The 26,339-nt window shown below is 40.5% G+C and overlaps 1 protein-coding gene across 19 annotated transcripts in view; it reads right to left on the bottom strand.

The window, feature by feature from the left end:
- PDLIM5 (PDZ and LIM domain 5) overlaps positions 1–26,339 on the bottom strand; it is a 183,172-nt gene that overhangs the window by 18,503 nt on the left and 138,330 nt on the right. For all 19 annotated transcript variants that reach the window (XM_048847041.2, XM_048847038.2, XM_048847045.2 and 16 more), the window contains one exon: positions 19,478–19,662. In XM_048847041.2, coding sequence (XP_048702998.2) covers positions 19,478–19,662 — 185 coding nt within the window. The remainder of the gene's footprint in view (positions 1–19,477; positions 19,663–26,339) is intronic.

Raw genomic sequence — 26,339 nt, 5'->3', positions numbered from 1 at the left:
CAGAACATACATACATTTTAGGTCTGATTTATTTTGTTTTCTTAAGTGGTGTATGAATTATAAAATTCATTTTCTGTAGAATGCCATTACGGCCAAGAGAATTGAAAGATGCCAGAAACGTTTAATACTCCCACAAAACAAACAAACTTACTTTCCAAGTTCCTCAACTGATCAGCTTTCCCCACTCACAAAGTTTCTCAAAGTGAATCCCAAAAATTTATTGAGAAATCTCACCAAGTGAAACTGCCACAACATGCCTGAATATTTGAAATGGCAGATTCAGATACTGTGTTTCTGTTCATTTTAATATTACAAAACATACAGGACTGTAAAGCTTTAAACAATCATTTTGAGAGCTGCTGTATTAACAAATCATTGTTATAACAACCAGCACCACATCATAACAACCAGCATCACATAAATCATAACAACCAGCACCACAGCAATGAGTCAAGCTCATGAACCAAAATATATTTACAACTGTACACCTGAAGCAAATACAACGCGAGAGAGTAATATGCCCACATTTTAAAACTTCTTTAAAAAGTAGCCGACTACAATAAACATCAGTGCTCCATAAAATGGACAACAGCTTTGCATGAAGTATGCCAAGGAACGTGAGGTCAGGAATAAAGATTCATAAAGACAAAGGATTTCTCCCTTTCTGCCCAACTTTTAACCCTGGGCTACAGAGATTACATGGCTGCACCAAAGGAAGTGAACTCCAGCTTTAAAGCATCAAAGCATACTCATTCTCCTTGATCTGGGAAAGGCTGGAAAACAAATGCTGCAGTGATTTAGAGGAAAGGAGTGTGGGCGGGGGGGGAGGGGGCAGAAAATTAAGTACCATTCACACTCCATATGTATCACATATATTCATCCGAATATAAAAAAGAATCACCAAAGCAGGAGAGCTACAAGAGAATAAAATGGAACAATCGCAAAGGGGGGAGGGAGTCGTGTGTAAAGGAAGTTCCTACTCTTCCTCTTTCAGATCTCCCTAAAACAAACTATGACAAGAAACTTTGTTTAGAGCTGGCCAATTATTATTGCAATGAAACATTCCCTGATTATTATGGCCTGCTCTAACACTACACAGTTAGGTTGACATATGGCAGCTTACGTCGACCTAATTATGTCAGTGTACACACTACAGCCTTGTCCCGCTGACGTAAGTGCTGTACTATACTGACATAGTAACTCCACCTCCACGGGAGGCATAGCGATTACGTCAGCGTAGTTAGGGTGACGCAGCATCTGTGCAGACCTTGCATTACTTACACAGGCTGTGGGCTGTCTTGTCAATTTCACAACTCCATGCTGCAGCTGTGAAGTTGACCAGAAAGCTGAGCAGCTACAGCCTGGCTGCCCTCAGCATTCCACTCCCAGCTGAGCTGCTGCCCGGCAGCTTCCTGCTCTGGGTCTTGAGAAAGCCGGGCAGCTGCCCCTACTTCCTTCTCCCCGACTCCAAGCCGGGGGCAGGGAGACTAGAGCCTGGGGTCGACTCAGGGATGTAGTATAGACATGCTCTTAGTTATAGGTCTTCGAAATGACAAAGATGGTATTTCCCTTTTGGGATAGGCTTGCAAAGTAGAGCATCTTGTCACATACACTGTTTTCTCCCTTTTTTGCTTTTCTCATATTGATAAGCTAATCATCGCAAACTAACGTCCTACGTGATCTTTTTCTCCACTGCAGCGCGTATCTTCACTCCTGCTTGAAAGCAAAGGAGACTTAAGAGCTGAATTAAAAAACAAACAATTTTCTTCAAGAAAAAAAATTCAGAGAAAGGGGGATATCAAAGGCACAGAAGATACAGTCTTCCACTGCTCAGGATAATGAACAAGCAGTCCTCCACTTCTCTCTCTCTATTGCTGCGGCAAGCTAAGTATATTAAGGTGGTTACTCCTTTTTGGTTTAGAAGTCTGGTAGTTTGTTAGTTCTCTGTATGTGTATATCTATCTATCTTCTTACTATATGTTCCATTCTATGCCTCTGATGAAGTGGGCTGTAGCCCACGAAAGCTTATGCTCTAATAAATGTGTTAGTCTCTAAGGTGCCACAAGTCCTCCTGTTCTTTTTGCATATATGGATGCAATTCTGTCACGATTAGTTTGTGCAGTCTTAATGCCTTCTGATAATCCTGAAGAAAAATAATGGGAGTGTCTCTCCCCTCTCCTGCTGCCTAGAGAGTGCGCTGATCTACCCGGTGGACTAGCAGCATGGATATTTAGCACTCTAGAGCATTTAAGAGGTATAATAGCATCATAAAGTTATGATGAACCCTATAATATGCTAGTACAGTCACTCATGGAGGCGACAGTGATATTATAGAAAATTAAACAAGTAGTCATTTCTAATGGTAAGAGGGAGGTAACACAATAAACTCTTTCTTGGAACTAAAAAGAGACTTATTCACACATGTCTGCGGGCCAAAAAGTACACCTGAAAGAGAAATTCTTTTTGGCACCAAGGCTTTGGTACTGCAATTTTGCTGGTTGTTAATCCAACAAAATGGCCTCATTACCCACTTTCTTTACTCCTTCCCCATTGGGAGACCAATACACCACACACATTTTCTGTCTAATTAACTCTAAGGTTTGATAAACCGACAAGAGCCAGGTTATTTGGAGATAAGGCTGACACTCTTTTGGATCCTTTCCATCCTCTGAGGTACTGTAAAAAGTATACAAGTTACTCTTTTTTTTTTCATACAAGTATGTTACTGTTAATCTTTATGTATAACACCTATTAGAACAAGATCAGAATGGATGACAGTCAACAATTGTCAAAAAATTATATCTTTAAAAAAAAATCACACTTCTTAATCCTTCATCATCTGAACATTCAGTGTTCCTTGAAAGTGGCTACCTCTGCAAACTGTATCTCCAAAACACTTTATCATGAGCAAGTCACTGCTCTATTGTAGTTTATCTCAGGTTATTAATGCCTGTTGAGCCTACAAATAAGTGCAGATAACAAGGTGGAAAAAAGCTTTTGAGAAACATGAAAGAAAAATATTTTGATTAATGATGCTTTCCATCCCTCTCCTCATACTTTACCTTCTAACTTGCAGGTACCAGCTAGTGAGAAGACAAAGAGACATACTAAAAACGAATCTCTTTGAAGATTGTTTTCTTCACAAATCAAATTCCAGCACAGCTTCTGATATACTACTAATGTGTATTTGAGATGCCTGTTAAATACCAATGCCAATTCAAACACACTTGCTAACTTTGTTTTCATTGTGTATTTAAGAAAAACCTTTTGCTCTTTAATTTTTTTTATAACTTCATGAACCAACACAATGTTCCCTTTTCTTTAGTCTCAATGCACAGTAATTATAAAGCCCGCTCTTGTGGTGATTGAGCTAAACTTTAAATTATTTCTGGTCAAAAACATGATCTCTGATGTGAAAAATCTCTCAACATTCTTGGGAAAAATCTAATGGTCATTTCTGAGTTATTCAAATTAGAAAGAAGTAAAGGAGCATTATCAGTTCTGGTAACATCTCCTGTCTGATACTGATCCTATGTAACACAGCATCTTTCATATACAGACATAAAAAATAACTTGAATGGAAGTTTAATACTAAAAAAACCACAACACTGAACAATTTTAAAGACAGCTGGGAATTCAAAGTTCAGACTGGTGCTCAGTTCAATTTATGCCCATAGGAGGGGACAGGAAAAGACAACATAACATCAGTCTGAATGAGAAGGCCCAATTCTGCTTTATTTGAAATTAATGGCAAAATGCCTTTTCGACTTCAACAGGAGTAGATCAGGCCCTAAATGAGATTGCGGTCATGATACAAATTGAGAAATTAAAATGTAATCCCTCAGAGAATGGTGTTTACATAAACAAGTCTTGGATGCTGTAATACAAACTGTCAGCATTCTCCCCAGCGATACTCTGCATGGACACAGGGGTCCACTTCAGTAGATCTCCTTGCAGGATCAGGGCCTAAGAATATTTTACAAAGAATTCCAAAGTAGTGTTTAAAAATTCCTGTCACTGTTTCAGTGCCGACTGTTCTCTCTCTCTCTCGTTCTCTCTCTCGTTCTCTCTCTCTCGGTGAGGCTAATATCTTTATATTATGTGCCAGCAGCAGCAGTCCTATTTGATGATGTAAACTAGAACAGAAAGAATTGCTTTCCTCATTAGAAATCAAGACAAAGCAGAAATTTAAAGCTATTGGTAGGCAGATGATATATTTAAAACAATAGACAAAATACCTTTGGTTAATTTGACTCTCTAATCTCAAAGGATAACCAAAAATCCATTAAAACTACAGAGTTTACTTCTGAAACTAACTTCCAATGCTTCGTAACAAGAAGCGTAACCCACTGGCGAGTGTTTGTGTTACAAAGAAAAATGGTTACATCTTCCCACCTACAAAGCTGTGGAACTCAAAGCTCAAGATGTGCACCTCATACTTTTAACTTTAGAAGTCCCTGGTTCAATGGAGCAAAAGGGCGGCCATCACAAAAGCAACATCTTCCAGTTATACTTTTGCCTCCTGTTTTAAAGTCTATTTAACATTGTTTTGTCACGGTTTTTTGTAATTAGATAGCTTTTAGAGTAGCTTTTTTTTCACCTTCTTAAATTACACTCAAGTACTACTAGAGCTAGGCCCAAGCTAGCACATTCAATACAAGCACATCCTGCAACTTGATCTGGAACTCATCACCCATTTGTGCCCTATCTGTAGTTTACACAATGTATTTTATGAGTTTTATTCTGTTCACCGGCTGTCAGACATATATATCTGTCACAGTTTATACCCTCATTTCCCCCACTGAAGCAAATCAGACTGCAATGCTTTAAAGAGGAAAAAAAGAAGGCAATTGAACTATTAGACTACCAAAAATATGTAAGAAGTTAAACAGAAAGTTTCAACAAACAAAACAGAAAGCAGCGTTTTAACCCTAACAGTGTAGGTTAAAGGAGAAATGCACAAGTTCAACCCAATCAAAAGATGACTGAAATTTGTCAAAGAGAGCACAACAGGGCACTCAAGTATCTTGGGAGGTTGCTGAGGTTTTGGAGGTGCACATCTTCGCTCCCAAACCTGTCAAATGACCTCTGAGTGTAGAGGGGAAATGAAACAACCCAGACAAACCCTGGAAGCCTCTCAAGGGACTTGACTGTCCTTTCACAGGGAGTCTTAATGGCTCCCCTTAATTTTCATAAAATGGAGCAGACTGCAGCCACTCTAGAACATGGAGGAATGATAAGCCCCAGGACGTAATACTCCATCTTGATCTGAATATCTTGGAAGTGCTGCATGCAAGGATCTAGCGTCTCTGAAGGCTAGGAGGGAACCTGCGAGCCACATTTCAGATTTCTACAGGCTTCACTTTGCCCTCATTGCCATGAATTAATGATACTCCTTCTAAACTATAACCGAGAGGCCGTTTTTCATTGTTGTAGCTAGCTTTTCTAAAATGAACAACACTGTGCACTATATTATTAAGTTTGGCCTTAAGTATTTACTTTCACAAAACTCTTTGGTACGGTTAGTTTAATATTTAACTAGGTTTGAAGCAAGGTAAAGAACTGCCTTTTTCTTTCTGAAAATCCCAGTGTGACTTTGCCCTGGTTATATTAACAATAGTATGTTCCAATGCTGAACACATGGATGAATACAAACACTAGTGAAAGATTTCTAAGACAAAGGGGAAAAGGCGGATATGTAGCAGTGCCAAAGTCACTTTGACAGAGGTTCTCTGGTGCATAGCAACAATACAACTGTCTGAACTGTTTAACGCTCACTTAAACATAACATCAGACTTCATGTAATATCTATAAATAACAGTGCTACTTTAATTGGTGGGAGCGCCCGAATTTCATTTGAAAGTGCTGTAATCCAATGATTTATATAATGCTATCAGACTACAGTATGATGAATGGAGAATATAAAGGTTCATATGCACAATTATCTGACTCTTGTTAATATATGATGCAGTACAAACTCTTCCAGGCCCTTTCCCTCCAAATCAAACAGATGGCCAGATGAAGCAAAGGGTCTGAAAAAAATCTGCTGTCAACTAGTTATGTTAAACTTATGCAATACCCTACCCTGTAGGAGACCTGCGTGAAACTGCACAAGCTAAATGGACAGAACTTCAAGATAAGCAGCACAGAAAAAAGCATTCAGTGGTCCCCCTTTGGTTCTTACAGAATTTGTGGACAATAATCAAAGCTAAAAAAACCCCTACTGATGAAAGGCAGAACAGGAAGGATTAAACCATTATCATTTCTTTAAATGACCGAGTATGCTGGTATGTGCACCATGAAAAATCAGAACAGGTGCAACCAAGACCTAATTTCAGGAACCTCTGCAACTTAAGGGGGTTAGTTTCCTGTGTTAGCAACTAGCCTTTCAGCTATAAGAACTCAGATTAAACTGGCTGGAAAGTATCTTAATTAAAATGAGTCTGGTGGTTTTGGCTTGGTTCAGCTTGTCTCCTTGTGATTTGTTACATCTCATACCATCACAAATTTGGCACAACTGGCATCGTTTACTGAAAAGGGTCCTGGAATGCAAGAGAGCATGGCGAGCGCCAGACACCCCTGCACAACAGAGTACAGTTCTGTTTGGCTGGAGCGCCACATATTGAAACCCACAACATACTTTTCTGTAGAGGGTATTTTTTTGTCCTCATCTTCACCACTTTCACTCATACCATTTTTTACCTTAAGAATGAAAGAAGAGTGAATATAACCTTATGAAAAAGTTAACATCCTATATTCAAGCAACTGAAACACACCCTGTATATCCTTTACATTACACTGATGTTTAAAACAGAGCAATTATAAGGCGAATATTTAGTAAATGGATCATGCTTTACATTTTTGAAGCATGCTATACAAACACTGAGCATGATTCTCCATTGTTCTGTACCTTCTACAGTCATGTACATCTTGCACATGCGAGTCCTACATGTTACTCTTTTGATCTAGTGTAAGCAACTACATAGGGTGTCAGGCAAAGCAGAACCGGGCCTATTAACTAATATCTCTGTGATATTATTCAAGTCTTATAAAAGCAGAGGAATGTAGACTTCATCTTCAAAGCTCACCCGTGGAAAAATTATGTTCCCAACTTGTATGTGCAATTACAACGCTGCAAGAGCAAATCATGTATTTGTGTCTTTTCTAATAGCCAGAGAGATGCACCACTGTAACTGCATGAAAGTTAAGTGAAATGGTGTGCAGGTTTTGCAATACCAAGTCATAAATAATTTGGCGAAAGTCATACAAGATCAGTAGCAGAGATGGGCTTCAGTTCAGGAAGTCCTATAGTCAAGTCCATTATACCATGCATCTCCAACAAGTTTTGGGTCTAACTGTGAATCGTTCCTGTGATCTCATTCCCTTTTTAACCACAAATATTTAGATTTCTAAATACATTCTGCTTCTTACCATGTTCTCAAAAGTTACAGTTTCACACTGCAAGTAAATAGTTTAATTTGAATGGCTGACATTTACAAATTACTTTACTGTGGTTTCACAATGGGTTTTGCTTGGCTACGTCTGAGTTCACATTAGTTAACTTTTAAAAGAATAAAATTCTTGTGGCTTGCTGTCATATGACAGCGTAATAATTTAGATCAACTGAAAAATTACTAAAAAACAAATCTATAAACCAGACTGGAAGTTCTGGTGTTTTCACCCATCAGTCATATTATTCTTGATAGATAACTGGTGAGACAAGGGTTTTTATGTTTTCACTAAAAAAAGGTGTGCATGATGCAATGGCTGACTTTGATTAACTTTCATTTCAGTGAAAAGGGCAGGACCTTTTTAGATTCAAAATCTCATTTTTACCAGATGTCAGTGTACCAACATATAAGGTTACTCTTCACCAATCTGTAAAGCTACACCTGTTTCTTTTCCCAGTTCAGACCAGAGTTCTCACTGCACACAGATAGTCAGTCGCTCCCTTTTAATTAACTGTGCCTTTAACCATACTTTAAAATTCCCCATTCTGTAAAGAAAGTGAATAGAGATGAGCTGAACTGATTTGCTTGAAAACAAAGGTGACGTTAATAGTAAGGTTAGGCTGAACCTCCCAGCTTAAAGCCTTTCTAAGAACGATGGGCTATCCAGTTTTCTATCAGGTCTGAAAGGGGGGAAAAAGCAAAACAAGAAAAGAATAAAAAACGGAAAAGAAGGAGAGAGAGAATAGGTCATAGTCACTCTCTGTATTGATCTCTAGAGAAAAACCTTTCTGAAAGGATAAGCATTTTGTTGTAATGTAATAGCTCTTGATGGGCTGTTGGTAGCAGTAATTAAACTCAGGATCTCTGAACCCAATCTTGTGCTGTCTGAGCTAATGGCAAAACTCCCACTGACTTCAATATGGTTGAAATTTCAACCAGGCTCCTCAGTAAGAAGGCTGTAGTAGACTCAAACCTCGACCCATGATATAACTGTCAGTAGGTGGGGACAGTGAGCTTTTGTCTTGGTTACATTGTCATCATATGTAGGATAGGCTGTCCCATCATGGTTCGTGCCAGGTTTAAATTTTCTCACACATTGGAGGTTCTGCCTACGGGTGCCAAGGGAACAAGCAAGAACAAAGAACAGCTATCAAAGTGGAGAGTTACAGAAAGATGACGCTACAGAGAATAAATGGTAAATTTATGCCTCACAAACATATGAGGACAACTGCAGGGAAATAACAGAATTTTTCAGACAAAGACCTCCGGGGAACAATTCGTCTATGTTTAAAGCCAGCTTCCAAAATGCTCTCTCCATCAAACAGAGCATGTGCTTAACACATGTTGCTGGCTCAGGATTAGGCAACTGACAGTTGTAGCTATTGAAGAATATGCTGACATTCCAATCTTGCTTCTGCTGGAAAGGGATTGTGTATCTTAGTGGGATCAGGTTGAGAAATAAGATGAAAAGAAGATATAGTATAAAAACAAAGTTAATATACTCTGGTAGCAGTTCACTTAGTATTACTCACTTAAAAATTAGCTTGTCTTCTGAACCTTACATCACAAACCCTCCATATCCAATCCTATTGCTCAGCTACAAGGTCTAGGAGGCAAGAGAGCTGCTGACTAAAATGCAATACTCTTTCCCAGATAGAAAATTGATTTTTAGGAGCTGCACCTGTACCACTTCACTTCAGACCCCCCCAAACGAAGCAGGAACCTCAGGAAATCTACTGGAAATCCTCTGGATGGCACTTTTCCTCCTAAGTCAGCACTGTGTGATGCCCTCGCCCCCCAACTTCAGTGTAGGTAGCAGGGTGATCTTTCATTAAAATATATATAACTGAAATCATCGCCATTTCTGACTATTAAAGGTCCCACTAGATGGTCTACAAAACACGTTTGTGCCCTGGCCAAATTCCAATTCGGGTAACTGAGGTTTCTGAATAATTCTATCTTAAAATGCCCCAGCAATGTCAATTTGATATGGCATTATTCTTCACTTCCTCTCAAGTTGCTGTGGCCCGTTACTGTGTGCTGTCCAACAGCTGCTGCATTTCACCTAAGAAGAGACTGCATGTCAACGGTGAACAAAAGCAATTCCTGTGTATGTGCTGAGTGCATAAAGTGGTGGTGTGGTGAAGTGCTTTGGGGCTCTTTGGGAATGAATGACGCGACATAATATTTAGCTACTGATTAGTAAAATGACACTGGAATGTAGTCATAATTCTGTCAAGAGTAATTTGTTTGCAAGAAGATTCAAATCTTGGCAAGAATTTCTCCCCTTGGCCATTGAACAGAAAATGACAAGTTCATCAGCTAGACTTGATATTAAATCATGTTTAACAACATAGTAGTAGTTACATTTTCCACTCCTGGTGTGCATGTACCCCATACACATGAGACATGGAGGTTACTTACTGTAACTGGAAGTTCTTCAAGGTGTTTGGTTCCTATTTATATTCTACATGTGGGTATACAGGAGCACTATGCACCTCAGTCGAGATTTTTAACAAGCAGTGTCCATTGGCCCACACATGCACAGTTGATCTCTGCTCCCAAGTGAGGGGCTAAGAGGCAGCATGGGTCGATGCCCCCTCAGCTCCTCTTCTTCCTGCGAGCCCAATCAGATCTGAAGCAGAGGGGACAGAGGACAAGTAGTGGAAAACAGAGCGGAACCCCACATCTCAAAGAACTTCTAGTTCCAATAAGTAACCTCTGCTTCTTCTTCGATTGCTGGTCCCTATCTGTATTTCACATGGTGATTGGCAAGCAGTGCTCGGACTCAATGTGGATGCAAGGAAGCTGACAGCAAAGATGCATGTAGTATCGTAGATCTCACTGCTGCATCTGCAGCAAAGGCCTGGACTAGTGCATATCGTGTAGCAAACCTGCATATGGAGCTCAGGAGGCTGCTCTGCATATGTGCTGCATAGGGACCTCTTGCAGGGATGCTACCATGGTGGCCTGTGCTCTTGTGGAGTGGGCCACTATACCGTTGGGAGGCATGATGTGAGCTAGCCTGTAGCGCTAGATAATATAGCTAGAAAACCACTCGGAAATCTTTTGAGAGAATATAGCTTGACCATGAGCTCTCTCTGCTATAGCGACGAAGATTCTTGGAGACTTTTTGATGGGTTTGGGACTTTGCAGGTAAAAAGCCAATGCATGCCGGTCATTGAGGGAGTGAAGTCTCGTCTCTTCAGGAGAAGTCTGTGGTTTTGGAAAAATGACAGATACGTGAATGCATCAGTTAAGGTGAAATTTGGAGATGACCCTGGAGAGAAATTAAGGGTGAAGGCGAAGGGCTACCATGTTCTTCTGACATACCATAAAGGGAGAGTCTGCCAAGAGGGCTCCCACTTCGCTCAACCTCCTGGCTAAAGTGGTGGCTGCTAGAAACGCCACCTTCAAGGATAGATGGGACATAGAACATGTTGCTCGGGGTTCAAATGGAGGTCTAGTAAGTTTCGACAGCATGAGGTTAAAATCCCACAGTAGTGCTGGTTTAATGACTTGCAGAAAGCCTGGATGAGGCACTTTGTGAATTGTGTCGTAGCTGGGTAGTAAAGACAAAGCACCTGTCTACTGCAGGGAAGAAGGCACTAATGGCTGGCTGTGAGGTTGATTTGTAATGAGCTGATCGAGAGACCAGATTTCCTGGGAGACAAGAGATAATCTAAAACAATCGGGATGCTTGAAGAGACTGGGTAAGACTGACTGCGCTCTACCCAGGCAAAGAAATGCCTCTCAAGTCAGATAGCAGGTCCTAGTCAAATCTTTTCTATTCTGGGCAAGTGTAGCCTGGATGGGAGTTGAACAAGAGTGCTCTGCTTCCGACGCTCATCCAAACACCAGGCCATAAGGTGAAGCGAGCCCAGGCTGGGGTGTTTGACCCTGTCCTGCATCAGGAGTTCTAGGAAGGGATGGATCTTTATTTGGAGGGTGGTCTGACATTGACAGAAGCTTTGGGAACCAAAGCGGTCTGCGGCAGTACGATGCTATGCGAGGGGGGGCTGGCCTTGCCATGACTGTTCTTTCTCAGGACCTGTGGAAGCAGGGAATAGGAGGAAAGGCATATTTGAAACAGTGCGTTCATGATAATAGAGTGTCGCCTTGGGAGTTGCAGCCTGTGGCTTCCCTGGAACAATATGGGGGAGGTTTTTGTTCATTTGTGATGCAAAGAGGTCCCACAGAGGTGTGCCCCACCTCGTGAAAATGTCTGTCAGAATGGAGTTGTGGATTTCTGACGTGTGGTCTGCCGAGAAGTGACTGCTGAGGTCATCGGCTAAGAAGCTGTGAATACCCAGGAGATATGCCACCTGGAAAGTGACCTTGTACCTGGTGCACCAGTTCCAAAGTCTGACTGCCTCCAGACAAAGCAGTAGAGACCTTACTTCTCCCTGTTCATGTAGACCAGTGTGGTCTGACATTAGCTGGATGTGGAGGGAGTGAATGAGTGCGAGGAAGACCTTGCATGCAAGGCAGACTGCCCGCAGCTCTAGGATGTGGGTATGTAGTCTGGCCTCCCATGGAGTCCACACTGCCCTGCACAGTGTGACTGTTCAGATGGGTGCCCCACCCGAGAATGGAAGCATCTGTTACAATGGTGAGACAGAGTGGGAGTAGAGAAGGGGACTCCCACTCATACCTTGTCTGGATTTGACCATCAAATGAAGGAGGTGATGATCCTGGTAGTAACAGTCACCTTGAGGTTGATGTGGTCCTTGTTGGTAGAGTAGACCGAATTGAGTCATGCTGGCAGGCAACGTAGATGAAGCCTGTCAAATTGTGTCACATGAGTACATGCTGCCATATAACCTAGCAGCGATAGGCACACTCACAATGTAGTTTCAATCTGCTGGAAATCAAAGAAATCACGCTGCACATCCTTTGATACCTTTCTGCGGGGAGGATGGCTCTTGCGGAAACAGAGACCAATGTCGCCCGATAAAGTTTATTACCCTTCTGTGGGATAAAAAAAAAGACTTTTCTCCATTAATGCAAGCTTCCAGGGCTGTAAGACTCTGAATGAGAAACTGAGTAGCTGACCTGACCTCCTGTTGGGAGTGTCCTACAAGGAGCGTCGTTCAATACAGAAAGACGGTGTGGACCTGATGTCTCAATCTGGGCTGCTGCCACCACAGAGAAAACGTTCGGAAACACTCTGGGGGCTGTCGCTAGTCCAAAGGGGAGGACTTGGAGATGCTCCCGGTCCACCATAAAACTGTAGGAACCTCCTGTGGGAAAGGTGAATGTCTATATGAAAATATGCATCTTTCACATTGCGAGTCCTGAACCACATCCCTACTTAACCATCCTGAATCTTGACTTCCGAATGAAGATATTGAGTTGCCAAAGATCCAGAATGGATCTCCACCCTCAGTCTTTTTTGGAGACAAGGAAGTATAGAGAATAGAGCCTTCTTTCTTGATACTGAGGTGGGACATGTTCTGTTGTCCCTCAGAATAATGGAGGATTCCAATTCCTGCTGAAGAATCACCTTGTGAGAACAGTCCCTGAAGCGGGACAGGGAAGGGGTTTTGTGAGGAAGGAAGGAGAGGGTGCTCTTCGAAGTATCCCTGGAGGATAATCTCCCATACCCATTTGTCTGTTGTGATTAACTCCCAGCTGTGGGAGAAAAAAGTAAGATGGCCCGCAAAGATGACAGAAGGGTCAAGTTCCATCAGAAATGTTCAGTGGGTCTTGACTAAGATGTCAAAAGTGGCTCCTAGCAGTGGGCTGGGAATGAGTTGTGGTGACAGAATTGGCTGAAAAGCAGGGCTCAGTCTTCTGTTGCTTGTGGGGAGGCTTGTCAGGATGCTGGTGGTAGAGAGCACGAGGAGTAGGCGACAGTGGTCTTGGTATATAGGTCTGCCTTTAGTGCCTCCTCCTTGGGGCTGATGTGTAGATCCCCAGAGAGTGGAGGGTAGACCTTGAGTCCTTTAAAGGATGGAGAGCATATTTTTTTTTAATTTAAAATGTTTGACTCAAAGGGAAGGTCTTTGATCATATTCTGCACTTCCTTGGGGAAGCCCCAGGATTGCAAGCATAAATCCCTCCTCCTAACAATACCAGTGGCCAAGCTTCCGGATGCTGCATCTGCTGCATAACTGCAGCCGGAAGAGCCGTTTTTGCCATCAATTTGCCCTCCTTTAGAAGGGAGAGGAATTGGGCTCTGTCATCAGGGGAAGTTTGTCCTGAAAGGGAGCAAGCCTAGAACAGTTCAAGTTGTACTTGGCTAGTAAAGCCTGGTAATTGGCGATGGGGAATTGCAAGACTGCAGAGAAGACCTTACTCCAGTCTCTTGGAGCTCTTGTCTGGTCAGGTGGTTCTAATGCATTGTGACCTATTTCGTGCTGTAGAAGCCTGTAGTACCAGGGAGGTAGGAGCAGGTGGGAGAACAGAAATTCGGCTCCCTTTGCTGGGATGAAATAGCTCCTCTTGGCCATTTTAGGCTTAGAGATGCAGGCCGCTGTGCTGTGCCAATATGGCCTCATTAACTGGAAGAGCAACTTACTTGGGCTCCGTGGCTGCGGAATGTCTATCACACAAAGTTTTGGGTCTTGGACTTTCTCCAGGGATATTTGGAGATCATTAGCCACTCTTCGTATCCTGGTATTGCCTAAAGTCCGCTGATGGGGATGGGAAAAAAGGAGATGAAATATGAGGTAAGAAGGAACTGAGGGGGGGCATTGACCTGTACTGCATTTTATACCCTCGTTCGGGAGCATGAGGAGACCTACTGCACAAGTGCAGGCCAGAAACTGTCCAAATCTCTGGCCTTGGGCACATGCTTACCCATGTGCAGAATACATATAGGGACCAGCAATCGAAGAAGAATGGATTCTCACCCTGCATGTCCATGTGCCCCACAGGACATAAAGGACAGAGCCAGCCCTTGCTTCCTTTGCCAATACAGAATCCTAGATGAACAGAACTTCATAGAAGAGGTGTAGGGAGTTCCACTGTGGAAAAACTACAGTTCCTGTCGGGTAAATAACTGTTCTTTCTTCAAGTGATCGTTTACACAGCTTCCATTTTTGGTGACGAACAAACAGTTGTCCATTTGCGTGGAGGTGAGCACTAGGACAGAAACTGCAGTACAGCCCTACCAAACAAGCATCTGATCTGGAATCTTTCACCAATGAGTGGACACTTGTGTATGTGTGGACCAACCTCCATGTAGCTGCCCCATAGATTTCAGAAATTGGGACATTCTTCGAACAGGAAGGAGAGACTGCCTGAGCTCCAGAGGTGGCTAGGTGGTTCTAACCTGGCTAACTCATAACATGTCTACATACAGGTTGGAGGCGCACTTATGTAACTTCTGAGAACATAGCCTGACCCTTAAACCTCTCTGCAAAGGCCACTAACATCAAGGTGTGTTTCTGAATGGATTTGTCCTATCAATGTAAAAAGAAACTGCCCTTATTGTAGTATGTTTGTGCGATTTAGCTTCCTCTGAGGTTGAATGAGGCTTGAGGAAAAATACCAGGAGATAATAAGCTGGTTTATGTGGAATTCTGAAACAAATAGGACGAGGCCTTTGAGTGAGCCTGTCCTTATGGAACACTGTATAAGGGGTATCCATCATGAAGAGCTGAATCTCCCTATCCTTCGAATCAATGTCAATTGCCAGTAAAAAGACAGTCTTCACAGATAAACAGTAAAATGAACAGGTTGTTAAGAGTTCAAAAGAGTCCATTCAGCCAGGTGACCCTATATGGAAATCCCAAGAAGGAGGGGGCTTCCGAGATTGGGGGAAACAAATGAAATGAGACCTTTGAGGAATCTAGCAACTGTAGGGTGGGGAAAATATGGTCTTACCATGAACTACAGGATGATGTATAGATATTGTAGCTAAGTGTTCTCCCTGTGGAGCTGATAGACAGTCCCAAAAAAGTTTCATTGTTAGTAGGTAGTCCAGAATAGCAGAAACAAAGGGAGACATGACACTGCACTGCTCACATAGAAAATCTTTTCTATTTTTCTAAATCGATCAGCCTGTGTATTTCTTGCACTACCTCCTGCTGATGCTGACTGAAGATGACCCTCTTGAGTTAGACCTATGATGGGTTTTTTGGGGTGATGGGGAGGGAGGGGAATCAGTCTGGAGGGATACTCTGTCTGCTGCTTACTGTAGGCACACTAGAAGACATTACCTTGACTAGTGATTGATTTGTGTAGTCTGAAGTTATAGAAATAAAACCCCCCAAAATGCTCATGCTATGTATATAGGACATGCACCCAATCACACATGTCTGCAGCTTCTTTGGACACCACACTGAATTCTAACGCTGTGTTCAGCTTTGTTACGAATACAGTGTGATATGATGTATAACATACAATTTTAAAACTGCCCCAAATGCCACTAATACTATCACTTTGAAATGCGTACAATAGTATCACTACTGCTAAAAAATGCTTGAAATAATCTTCAAATGTTACAAACCTGCTATTAATAGCAAATGAATATGGACAGACATCTACCTTTTAATTATTTCCGAAGACAGACTTCCACTTTTATGAAGGGCGTATTTGCTGCTTAGAAGTATGAAATATATTTTAACACTGCTGTATGCATGCATTTCATGTTAGTAAAAACAAGAACCAGCTTTCTTCTTAGAAAGACATTGAATTACTTTCATTATGTGACAAATAGGCACCTTAGAAAATTCCACTTAGCATAGATCTGCACCTTTAGGCTCCTAATTTCCTTTATAAATCTGGCCTGAATTGTTTTTAGACTGTGAAGTGCCAGGAATTTCACTACAAGGACACAGAAAGCTTTAGGTACACGGAATGCAACCAGGAAATAGGATCAGTGACTGAATATAAAATATGCCTTGAAATGGTTGAATTTCTTTGTTGTTTCTTAAATGCATGATTACTTTTATCCAAAACGCTGAACTCCTGAGGAGTTGTGCTTGTCAGAGAAAAGTTGCTGGTCTTAACTTCAGTGAGTAAGTTTAGGCTCAGGGAGACCTTGAAGGTTTCCATTTTGTAAAATATATGCCTGAGAAAAAGAAGAAGATCCAATCTCTGCTGTAATGCTGTTGTAACCATGCCTAGATCTCTTTCATCTGCTGGTTTTGCATTACTACCTTCTTCAAAGACTTCTGGGTAACACATGCTATCTAAAACCACAGGTGAGCTTACCTCAGGTTTAAAAGGGGAGATCTCAAACGAAACCTGAAATATAATCTCTGGTCAAGCTTGAGATACCTTGGCGGCCGTTAACATTTCAATCAAATCGTGAAATGCAGCCTCTTCATTATTTCTCAACACAGTGACAAGTATCCCTACCTATACTGCCCTGCCAGACTGAAACTCACATGGTTTAAAAAAAATAGATAAAATAAAAAACATTTAGAAATAGCAGAAATTCTACTTTTTCCTCCTCAGTGTTTTAACAACCAAATTGCATTTAGATACAGGCACTCTAAAGGACAGCAAGATAAGTAAAATAACATGAGATAAGGAAAGCCAGAAAGCCTCACCTCTTATGCTACCTTTTCCCCAGCCTTTGTTATATTTTTATTGGAAAAGATAGTGACCTGAGATATAGCTCCCAAGGAAGCTGGCTACATTTAAGGCAATCTAAGCCTGTTTCTCCTAAAACAATCTACCCCAAAACGCAACAGCAGGACAATAGGCTAAAGGCATAGAACTTCTCTACAGTTAGCAGATCACTTTGAACTAGGTTGAAGGAAGCTTTCTGTTTTGTTTTGTTACTTTATTGTCCAGAGGGCTAGGTGTTGATTATTCAACCTAACGCTTTACTGCGCCAGCCTCTCTCTTGTGCCTGCTAGCCCACAGAACGAAGTTGCTTTCATTCAAACAGAATATCTGATTTTAACAGCCTAGCTGGGATTCACACTAATAGAGCCTTTTGATTTGGCAGAATCAGTTTGTATGGCTCTTCGAACTGTCAGATGTTAATAGGAACATTGTCACGGCTTAATGATGTAAAACTGGAGCACTTACATATTCAGCCCTCCCTCCACTATATAGATGTCTCGAAGACTTGAAATTCTTAGAAAATGCTTGAATACGAAAAAGAATACCATCAGAATACCATCAGAAGCCCTGAACTCATGAGCAACAAACAAGATAATGTGCAATGGATTTAAAAAAAGAAAACGGGCTGTGTTTCTGCTTTGCGTCACCAACATAAAACACTAATTTTTCAAAGGATACAGTATATTCAGATATTTACAAAGATTAATAAGAAAGCTGATGTAACTCATCCTTATACATCTTTCTTTCTCCGTGCTTATATGGCACTTATCCCGCCCCCATCAAAAAAAAAAAAAATTCATCCCAAGCATGACATTTACATTAATGCTGCAGTAGTGGGATTTTGCAACGAAATCCCCATCAACATATTGAAATTGACTGTTGCACTGTTGAAACGCCAAGTATTGAAATGGATCTCTGCAAGTAAAATAAATCAATCATCTTGTGGAAACAAGCACTAGAGCACTGGGAAAGAATTCATAATTTAGACAAATATTTAATGTGACATGTCACTATTTAATACACGGGTACCACAGTCACACCAATGCTTGCTACAACGGCACGATGAGCCGAAGGCATAACTTTTAAGAGGATATTTTTAAGACCGATAATTTAAAGAAAAGCTTTCAGTAAAAATATAGACGGACTTAAATTGAAATAAACCCTAACTGTGTCAGTCATATTCTGCTGTCTTAAGAAAATCCTTACTCTGTGACAGTGCTACAAATGAGTATAGAAGTGACAGTGTACTGCCATCATGAGGATCTTTGGTAGTACTGCCTGTTCAAACCATAATATATTGTCATCTTTAATAAAGAGACAATAATAATACCCTATGTTCCAAAGACTCCATTATAAAACATCCAGCATCAACACCATGTGTTCTCGCCCCATTTTTACATTGGGCTCATTGAGATTTATCTTCTAGCCTGTATGGATTTCTGTCAAAAAAGGAAACTCGCTTAACATTAGGACTAAAAAAAAAAAAAAAAAAAGATACTTAATGGGTCATGTTTCATCAGAAGCGCAAGAGAGAAAACCCATCTCATTCTTACAAGGAAACTGATTGTTATAATTTGATCATCAATAAAAACTTCCCTGGTTATTTACAAACGAATGTTCAAGTACAGCCTGGGGCCAAAGATAATCTCAGTTTCAGAAGCAATGTAATTAAAAAGGGTTACACCATCTCAGTATACTACACGTCATTACCACAAAATGAAGATGAATTTTCATGTGGCATATTCCTTAGAACAAATACTTATGGAAAATAAACATCTTTTCTCCTGGATCACACCACTGTCTTGCTCTTTTGGTTTTTAAAAAGTGACCATGAGTGTATTCTCCATAAGAAAGCTATCTCAGCATTGGTGCACATGGATAACATTTACTAAAACACGTTCAAAGTTAAAAAAATCTTTCACTTTGTTCTTACTGGAACCAACCTTTAAAATCTGCGCTATAAAAACTAAAAAAATTGCACATTCCCTTTTTGGTACCAAACGTAACAAACCAGGAATACCAAACACTTAACCAGCTCTGCATAATGCTGATGAATGATTTTCAAAATATATAAAATCCAGCTGGGAGAAGGGCATAGTTGCAACATGCTATATGTATTTTTCTTCTTCACAGACAAAATATACCTCACACACATCTGGGAAATGTCCACTTATAAAATTTTAAATATCATTTATCTGACTTAAACAAACAAACTAAGGATTTGAGATTTCAAATTTACTCACAATAAGAAAATCAATTACATACATGGGACGTTCACAAAAAAGACACAGGGTCAGGCCCAAGAGTACATTTAAAATGAAATTGACCTAAAAAGTAACAGCAATGAATATTATTAAATGACAAAATTGGATGAGCAATCCAAATTAAATAATCTGAATTTAAATATTGCTTTAATTATTATAGTCAAATAAACTTGACTATTTTAATAAGGTGTCTAAAGTTCTCTAAGTGAGTAAGAAAGGCTTCTTGAAAGTTACCTGCTTGGTTCGAAGGTTGCCAACCTGAGTATTTGATAGCACTCTGAGGTCCGGTTGGTTTAAAGGCTGTAGCAGATGTGATATTGGCTGCAGCTGGTTTGGTGTCAGTTTTGTCTGGACTTACAGGCATGCTCCTCACTGAGGCAGCGGCATAAGCAACAGGCTGTGAAGCCTCCAGGGAATCACTGTTCAGAGACAAAAAGAGTATTTCTTACCCAAAACAGGAACACACTGAAGTGATGGTACATGTAAGACCAAGATGTAAAGGGTTTTCCATTCATACTAAACCACGAGTTGCATGAGCAGTTTTATCATAATCATACTTGAAATTACTTTCTCTTATGCAAAAAGTCACAGATTGGTCCCAAATCCTACAAAACCTTGCCCTCAAGACGCCTTTTAAAATCAAGATTTATTTAAAAACTAAGCCCACCTATCTTTTCTCTTCTCCGCTATACATAATCTCTCTTACTGAGGGTTGGTTTTTTTGAATACTGCATATTTAGAAACTAAATGTTCCTGCTAAGACCAATTACCGGTATATACTTTTTAAAAGCTATTTTCTTAAAATTTCCACAAATAGTCAACATAAAAGTCCCTTTTACAGCATCTTTTCTAAACACCTAAATTTGTCACTGAACAGGAGTAGAGGTAGAATTCTCTACTGCAAACTCAGCATGACTCGAAGACTATTCCATTTCTGACTTTTAAAATAGATTAACATTTTCTTCCTGGATAGTGGGTAAGTGTCCATATGTTCATGTTTTATTTGTAGCTCTCCATAAAAATGTCAGCACAAAAATGACTGACACACATAAGTGATGGGCAACTACATTCCCATATCTGATTATTTTAGTATTTGAAAAGAGCTTTAATCGTTTCATACCTGCATGTTTGAAAGCACAAACATCTCAAATAAAGATTTGTGCAAGGTTACTTGTTTTAAAAACCCTAGTATTTATCGCTGAAAAATGAAAAATATTTTAGTAAGAAACCTTTAAAATAATACTATACTTGCTAATGAAAGTAATTTGTTAACAAATAGAACCACAAACAGCAGGAAACACTAACTATTTCTGTAACACAAAGACATGGCACAACAGAGCCAAAGCCACATCCATATTTTGTCCCTCCTTGAAATCTGAAATCCTAACACCTTTGAAATCCTATAAACTTTACAACTCTACAGCACATGTGGATTGACTGGACGTACTGAAACACAGCTATGCTTGGTATTAGCATATGATACCAAGTTTGTCTCGTAAAAATCCCTGAGACTTTTTAGTGAAAACTAGTTAATACATGTGCACAATAATGACTTGTCTATAAAAAAAAAGAACTTTAATACTCTCCAGCGCTATCCCTCATTATGAACTAGTGACCTCGCCTTCTGTTTGCCAGTCACAGTGAAGTGTCAATATTTCATGTGCCTAATCCACAAACAAGGAAATTCAGACTTAAGTTAAAACCAAATCCTCAGTTCACCTCATTGTATTTACAGCAGTTATTGCAATTACACAAACCTTTAATTATCGGAATAGCTGTGATCAGCTGCCATGGTGACTGATTTACTATTTATTGAATGTATGTGTAGTGACACACTGAGCATAAAAAGGAAACCCCCATGTTCTGTAGCGTTAATATGTTTGTCAAAAAATTGTTGGAGGCACAAATCCATAGATTACTGATTCTTTAGAAGCTTAAAATATACACCCTTTCAACAGCAGGCTTTAAGAAGGTGTTAAGGATCTGTAGTAGCAAAGTGTGTATATTTGAAGACAATGAAAAAGGACATGATTAAATAGTAGCCCATCTACCGATGAGGATTAGACACGTAGGCCTTGTCTTAACTATGAAAAAAGGTCTATTTTTAACTTGAGCAAAATTCTAGTGACGAAAGCCAATTTGTAGTTTTCACATAAGTGAGTCGGTTGAGTTAAACCCTGGGTTCCCCCAGGGCCTTAAAACTTGACCTGCTAACTTGCAAGAAAATGACAAATTGCCTCATCCTCACAAGGCTTTTACCTCAAGTTATCCAAGTCAAACTCAGAACACATTTTTTCATCGCAAAGATGAGGTCGAAGGAGAAGGCCTGTTCTGGCCCCTTTACCCTGGGTACAAGGGCCAGAGTGGCATAAAGGGACACAAAAAGCCCTGATTCCAGCTGGGGGAGTGCTTGTCCCAGGAAAATTCTATGGAAAACAGTTATAAACCTGTCTTCCAATGACCCTGTCTCAAGTCCTGGCATAGGGGGAGCGCCAAGGGCATGGATCAAGAGGTGAGGGGCCACATCACAGTCTGGACCGCAGTATGCAGCACTGTGGAGATTTTGAGCAGTGCTGCTATCCACAGTGTAGCCTGGGTAGGCTGCTGTACGTTAAATAGCCGCTCAGTGCTGTCCCAATTATGCCGAAGAGTGTCTCTAGGCCCTGAAACAGCTCAGCATTGAGGGAGTACAAAGGAGGCTTAAACCCACTCCAGCGTGCCCTTCCCCCCTGCCCCACCTTAAAGTACAGCAGAGAGTCTCAGCCCAAGAGCACACAACAAAGACTTGGATTCTACAACTGACTTCTGATCAGCGTCCAATTCATTCAAGGTCCCCATCCTGATAGTTAAAACTTTTCATCATCTTGGAGCAGACAAACAATTCTTCATCCACTACCATCCCCAGACCAGTGGGTGCTCATGTCTACAGTGAGCTAGGATAACTCATGGACTGGAGACAGAGGCACTTTCACTGCTGAGTCCCATGCTGTGGAAATTCCCATCAGAGAAGATAAGCATATCCTGCAGTCTTATCGTTTTCAAAGGCCAGTGGGGGGGGCGGGGGGCACCCTTTCATAATAGCCTGTCTTCACTTTCTGTGGCAGACAGCGACAGGAAGAAAAGTAGGTAATTCAGCCATACCCCAGGACAGCATGAGCATAGTCTGTGCCTGCTTTTGTTTTTATACTGACTCTTAACAACTGTATTACGTGCATCTCATTAGTATGATGAAGCACATTTTATATTTCACTTAAATTAAATAACAGAAAAAAGTTAGCAGTCCGTGATCATTTGACCTTAATGCCACCATTTGGCTTTCTTTCGGAAGATCCTGTAAGAACTTGGGTTGTTACAGTTTGAAGTGACCTTTAAACAGCAGATTATTTTTCCAGGCGGTGTCATTTTTCTATTTTCAGTGTATGTTTATGATAAATTTGAAGTCCAAACAGTGACGGCATGCTTGTTTATTTGGACAGTATTTGGTTTGCAATTCATTAACACAGTACATGCCGAAGGGCTGGTCTACACCGAAAACTTGTATCAGCACAGCTATGTCTCTCAGCATTGTGAAAAACCCACACCCTTGAGATGTGTAGCTATACCAACCTAACCCCAAGTGTAGACAGTGCTACGTCAACAGAAGAATTCTTACTTCGACCTAGGTATCGCCTCTCAGGGAGGAGAACTGACTACCATGATCGGAAAACCCTTCCTGTTGCTGTTGTGTTTTAAGTGTAGACATCGCCTACATTTTGGGGGTTTTGTGAACGTAGCCTCCCTTTTAGCATGTGCAATTACCTATTGGTGTAAATGTTATCTGAATGCCTAAGCACCTGATTGCACCAAGAAATCAGGCAGAATCTCCAAATGATATAAGGTGTGCTGCAAAAAAAAACTGGTTCCACAAGAAAAATGAGGTTAAGGCCCTGTTTAAAAAAAAAAAAAATCAAGCACTAATATAGTAATAACTTAGGCGGTGATCCAAAGCTCACTGAAATCAATGGGAGTCCTTTCATTGGGTTTTGGCTCAGGCCCCTCAGATATAAGTAAACTTACTCCCATAAAGGCCTCAAAAAAATGAAAGTTATTCAGCAAAGCTGACAGCAATTTGTTTTTCTGCTCCCTCGGCTCTTCCAAGTTTTCCCCACCCCAGTAGCTTTACATCACATTCATCTTGTCTTAAAAACTCAGTCAATATGGAAACCAGTCTTACAAGTGCTAATTTTCCCCACAAATCCCTTTCTGATTTGAGTCCATGATTCAGTCAGAGATTGTTTAATGGGGTTGTGTATTTAGGGAAGACTGAGGACCTCCTGAATGAGAGTGCTCAAAACACATCTCCTAGACTGTCAAGTTGATCTGATATACTCACCATCACAGCCACTCAGGCAAGAGCCCAATTATAACTTGAGGATTTTCTCAAGAGACTTACTTTCTTCCTCCATTAGCAAAAATAGAAGCAGTTTCCTTTCCCTCCACTCCAAAAACCAATCACCACCTGACAAACCACCTTTAAAGTAAAATATGTTCCCTCATACAAGAGCACACGTAAGAAAATCCTACTGAATCAACAGCTTCCTTTGCACAAAGACAGCTTTGTTTTTTAAAAATTAGCAAGGTGGAGCCAGATTCTGAGAGGCTATCAATAAGCTCCATTGACTTGCATTCATTCTACCCAACTTACATCATTGGAGAATCTGGCTCAAAAATGGAAAAAGCAACTTCCCAAAGTGGAAGCACCAGATGCTGAAAACACAGCAGCTTGCTGCATTATAATATCCTATTTAAAAAACAAACAAACAAAAACATTTGTATGGGATGACAGAGGTAAACCCAGTGGACAATTGCGGTCTTTAAGACCTCTTTCAGCTGCTGCTCTATTTTGTGGGGGCAACAACTGATTTATTTTTGTTCATATAAGGATACACAAGTCATCTTTAACCATACTAAACTTGAAATATGTATAGAAGTGCAATTTGGAATGCCTAAAGCACTCAGGACAGAAATAGTGAAGTTAAATATCTGCAATTGCAAGTCATCTCAAGATATAGATGACAGCGGGTCATAGCTAGCTGTTATCTGAATCAATCTCATGATATTTTATGTTTTTATTAAAGCTTCAGCTCCTGGAGTCATGGGATAAAGTGAGACTCCCAGATTTCATTTAAAACCAAAAGGCAAATAAAAAGAGACCAATACTTTTTTTTAAAAAGAAAAATGTCGTTTTTAAGTTAGTTTTCTGATTTTTGAATGCTCAGAGTCCACAATATTGTGCTCCAGATGTAACCAAGGGAGAAACTTAACAGAGAAAAGTTCCAAGCCATGGTTTCAGCAGCCCTTGAGATGGAACTCAGACACCTCTTCCTGCTCCTTCTGTCTGTTCGAGTGACCAAAGAGACTGAAGTGTTCTCCGACTGGTTTTTGAACCTTATAATTCTTGATGTCTGATTTGTGTCCATTTATTCTTTTACGTAGAGACTGTTACTTTGGTCACTTGATTATAGACCTAAAAGTGGCAATTCTTCAACAAAAAAACTTCAAAAACAGACTCCAACGAGAGACTGCTGAATTGGAATTAATTTGCAAACTGGATACAATTAACTTAGGCTTGAATAGAGACTGGGAGTGGATTACACATTATTTCCCCATGTTTATTCCCCCCCACCCACTGTTCCTCAGACGTTCCTGTTAACTGCTGGAAATGGCCCACCTTGATTATCACTATAAAAGGTTTTCTTCCCGCCCCTCCCCCCATCCCCTGCTGGTAATAGCTCATCTTAACTGATCACTCTCCTTATAGTGTGTATGCTAACACCCATTTTTTCATGTTCTGTGTGTATATAAATCTCCTCACTGTATTTTCCACTACATGCATCCGATGAAGTGAGCTCACGAAAGCTTATGCTCAAATAAATTTGTTAGTCTCTAAGATGCCACAAGTACTCCTTTTCTTTTTGCGGATACAGACTAACACGGCTGCTACTCTGAAACCAGGAAAAAAAGGGTGGTTATTATCAAGTTAAGTTCAAGATCTCAGTCCAATGGCCTGGGCACTTAAAACTCAGCGATCAAGACAGAGGTTGACATTCCACTACTTTGGCACAATGGAACTTTCTTCCATAAGGATAAAGCTCTTCTGTGCTGAGACTGTGGAATTAACTCCCACTGGGACTAAGAGTCATCACAAATCTTTTGCCTGAAGTGCAAGGTACACTTCTTTGACTTGTCTTCTCTAGGCAAATCAGAACAGGATGTACACTGAAAACAAATTAAATGAGCAACGAAACCCCGACCAAAACAAAACACTACCCTGCACACAGAGTTCTCACCTGGGGAAGAGGATGAGAAAGAGAACAAACCGCACGCCAGATATTAGTCATGTTGCTTAAAACACTGCTAAAAGGCACTCAATCTATGGTAGTTGAAAGTGATCTAAAAACCAGAATGAAACAGAATAAAATAATGATTGGTGAGGTGTGAGACAAGCACCAGTTTCTCCCAAATTGCTTTTGGATCTTTACTGTAAATCATGATTAGAAGAATGAAGACAAAACTGAACCAGTGTCAGAAGCTGCTGTCTAATTTCGGGACTTAACGCTGAGAAATATGAATAAAACTAAAGCATATAGTGGACTGACTCACAGGCTTAACTGAAAAATAAAGAGAAATAAACTCACAATGCTTATGGAATCCAACTGCCAGGACTGCACCCTTCAGTGGAAGTTACTTGCACATTAGAGATACATATTTTGAAGATGATTCTTAAGTCTGATTTCTTGTTGTAAAAAGCACGAGCTGTGCCCCTGTATGAGGTAGGAATGTGTCATGTGTTTGTATAACATTTAATGCTAATAAAATGGGTAAATGTAAGGTAGAACTTCACATACTTCCCTGCACGAACTACCAAGGCTTGACTGAACTTCCAGAAATTATGTGTTACAAGCCCACAGGGAGAAGTGACCAAAAATGTACACAGTACAATGTTCCTTTCACTGGATGTCATTTAGTGGGGATTAACTGTTTTAATAATCTACTGCTGTTTCCCCTCAACTCTGATTACAGAAATAAGAAGCCAGTTGATTTACCTGTAAACACA

This window comes from Caretta caretta, chromosome 4 (genome assembly GCF_965140235.1).
Source record: "Caretta caretta isolate rCarCar2 chromosome 4, rCarCar1.hap1, whole genome shotgun sequence".
NCBI lineage: Eukaryota > Metazoa > Chordata > Testudines > Cheloniidae > Caretta > Caretta caretta.
The sequence above is the reverse complement of the archived record's forward strand: the minus strand, read 5'-3'. Positions and strand labels throughout refer to the sequence as shown.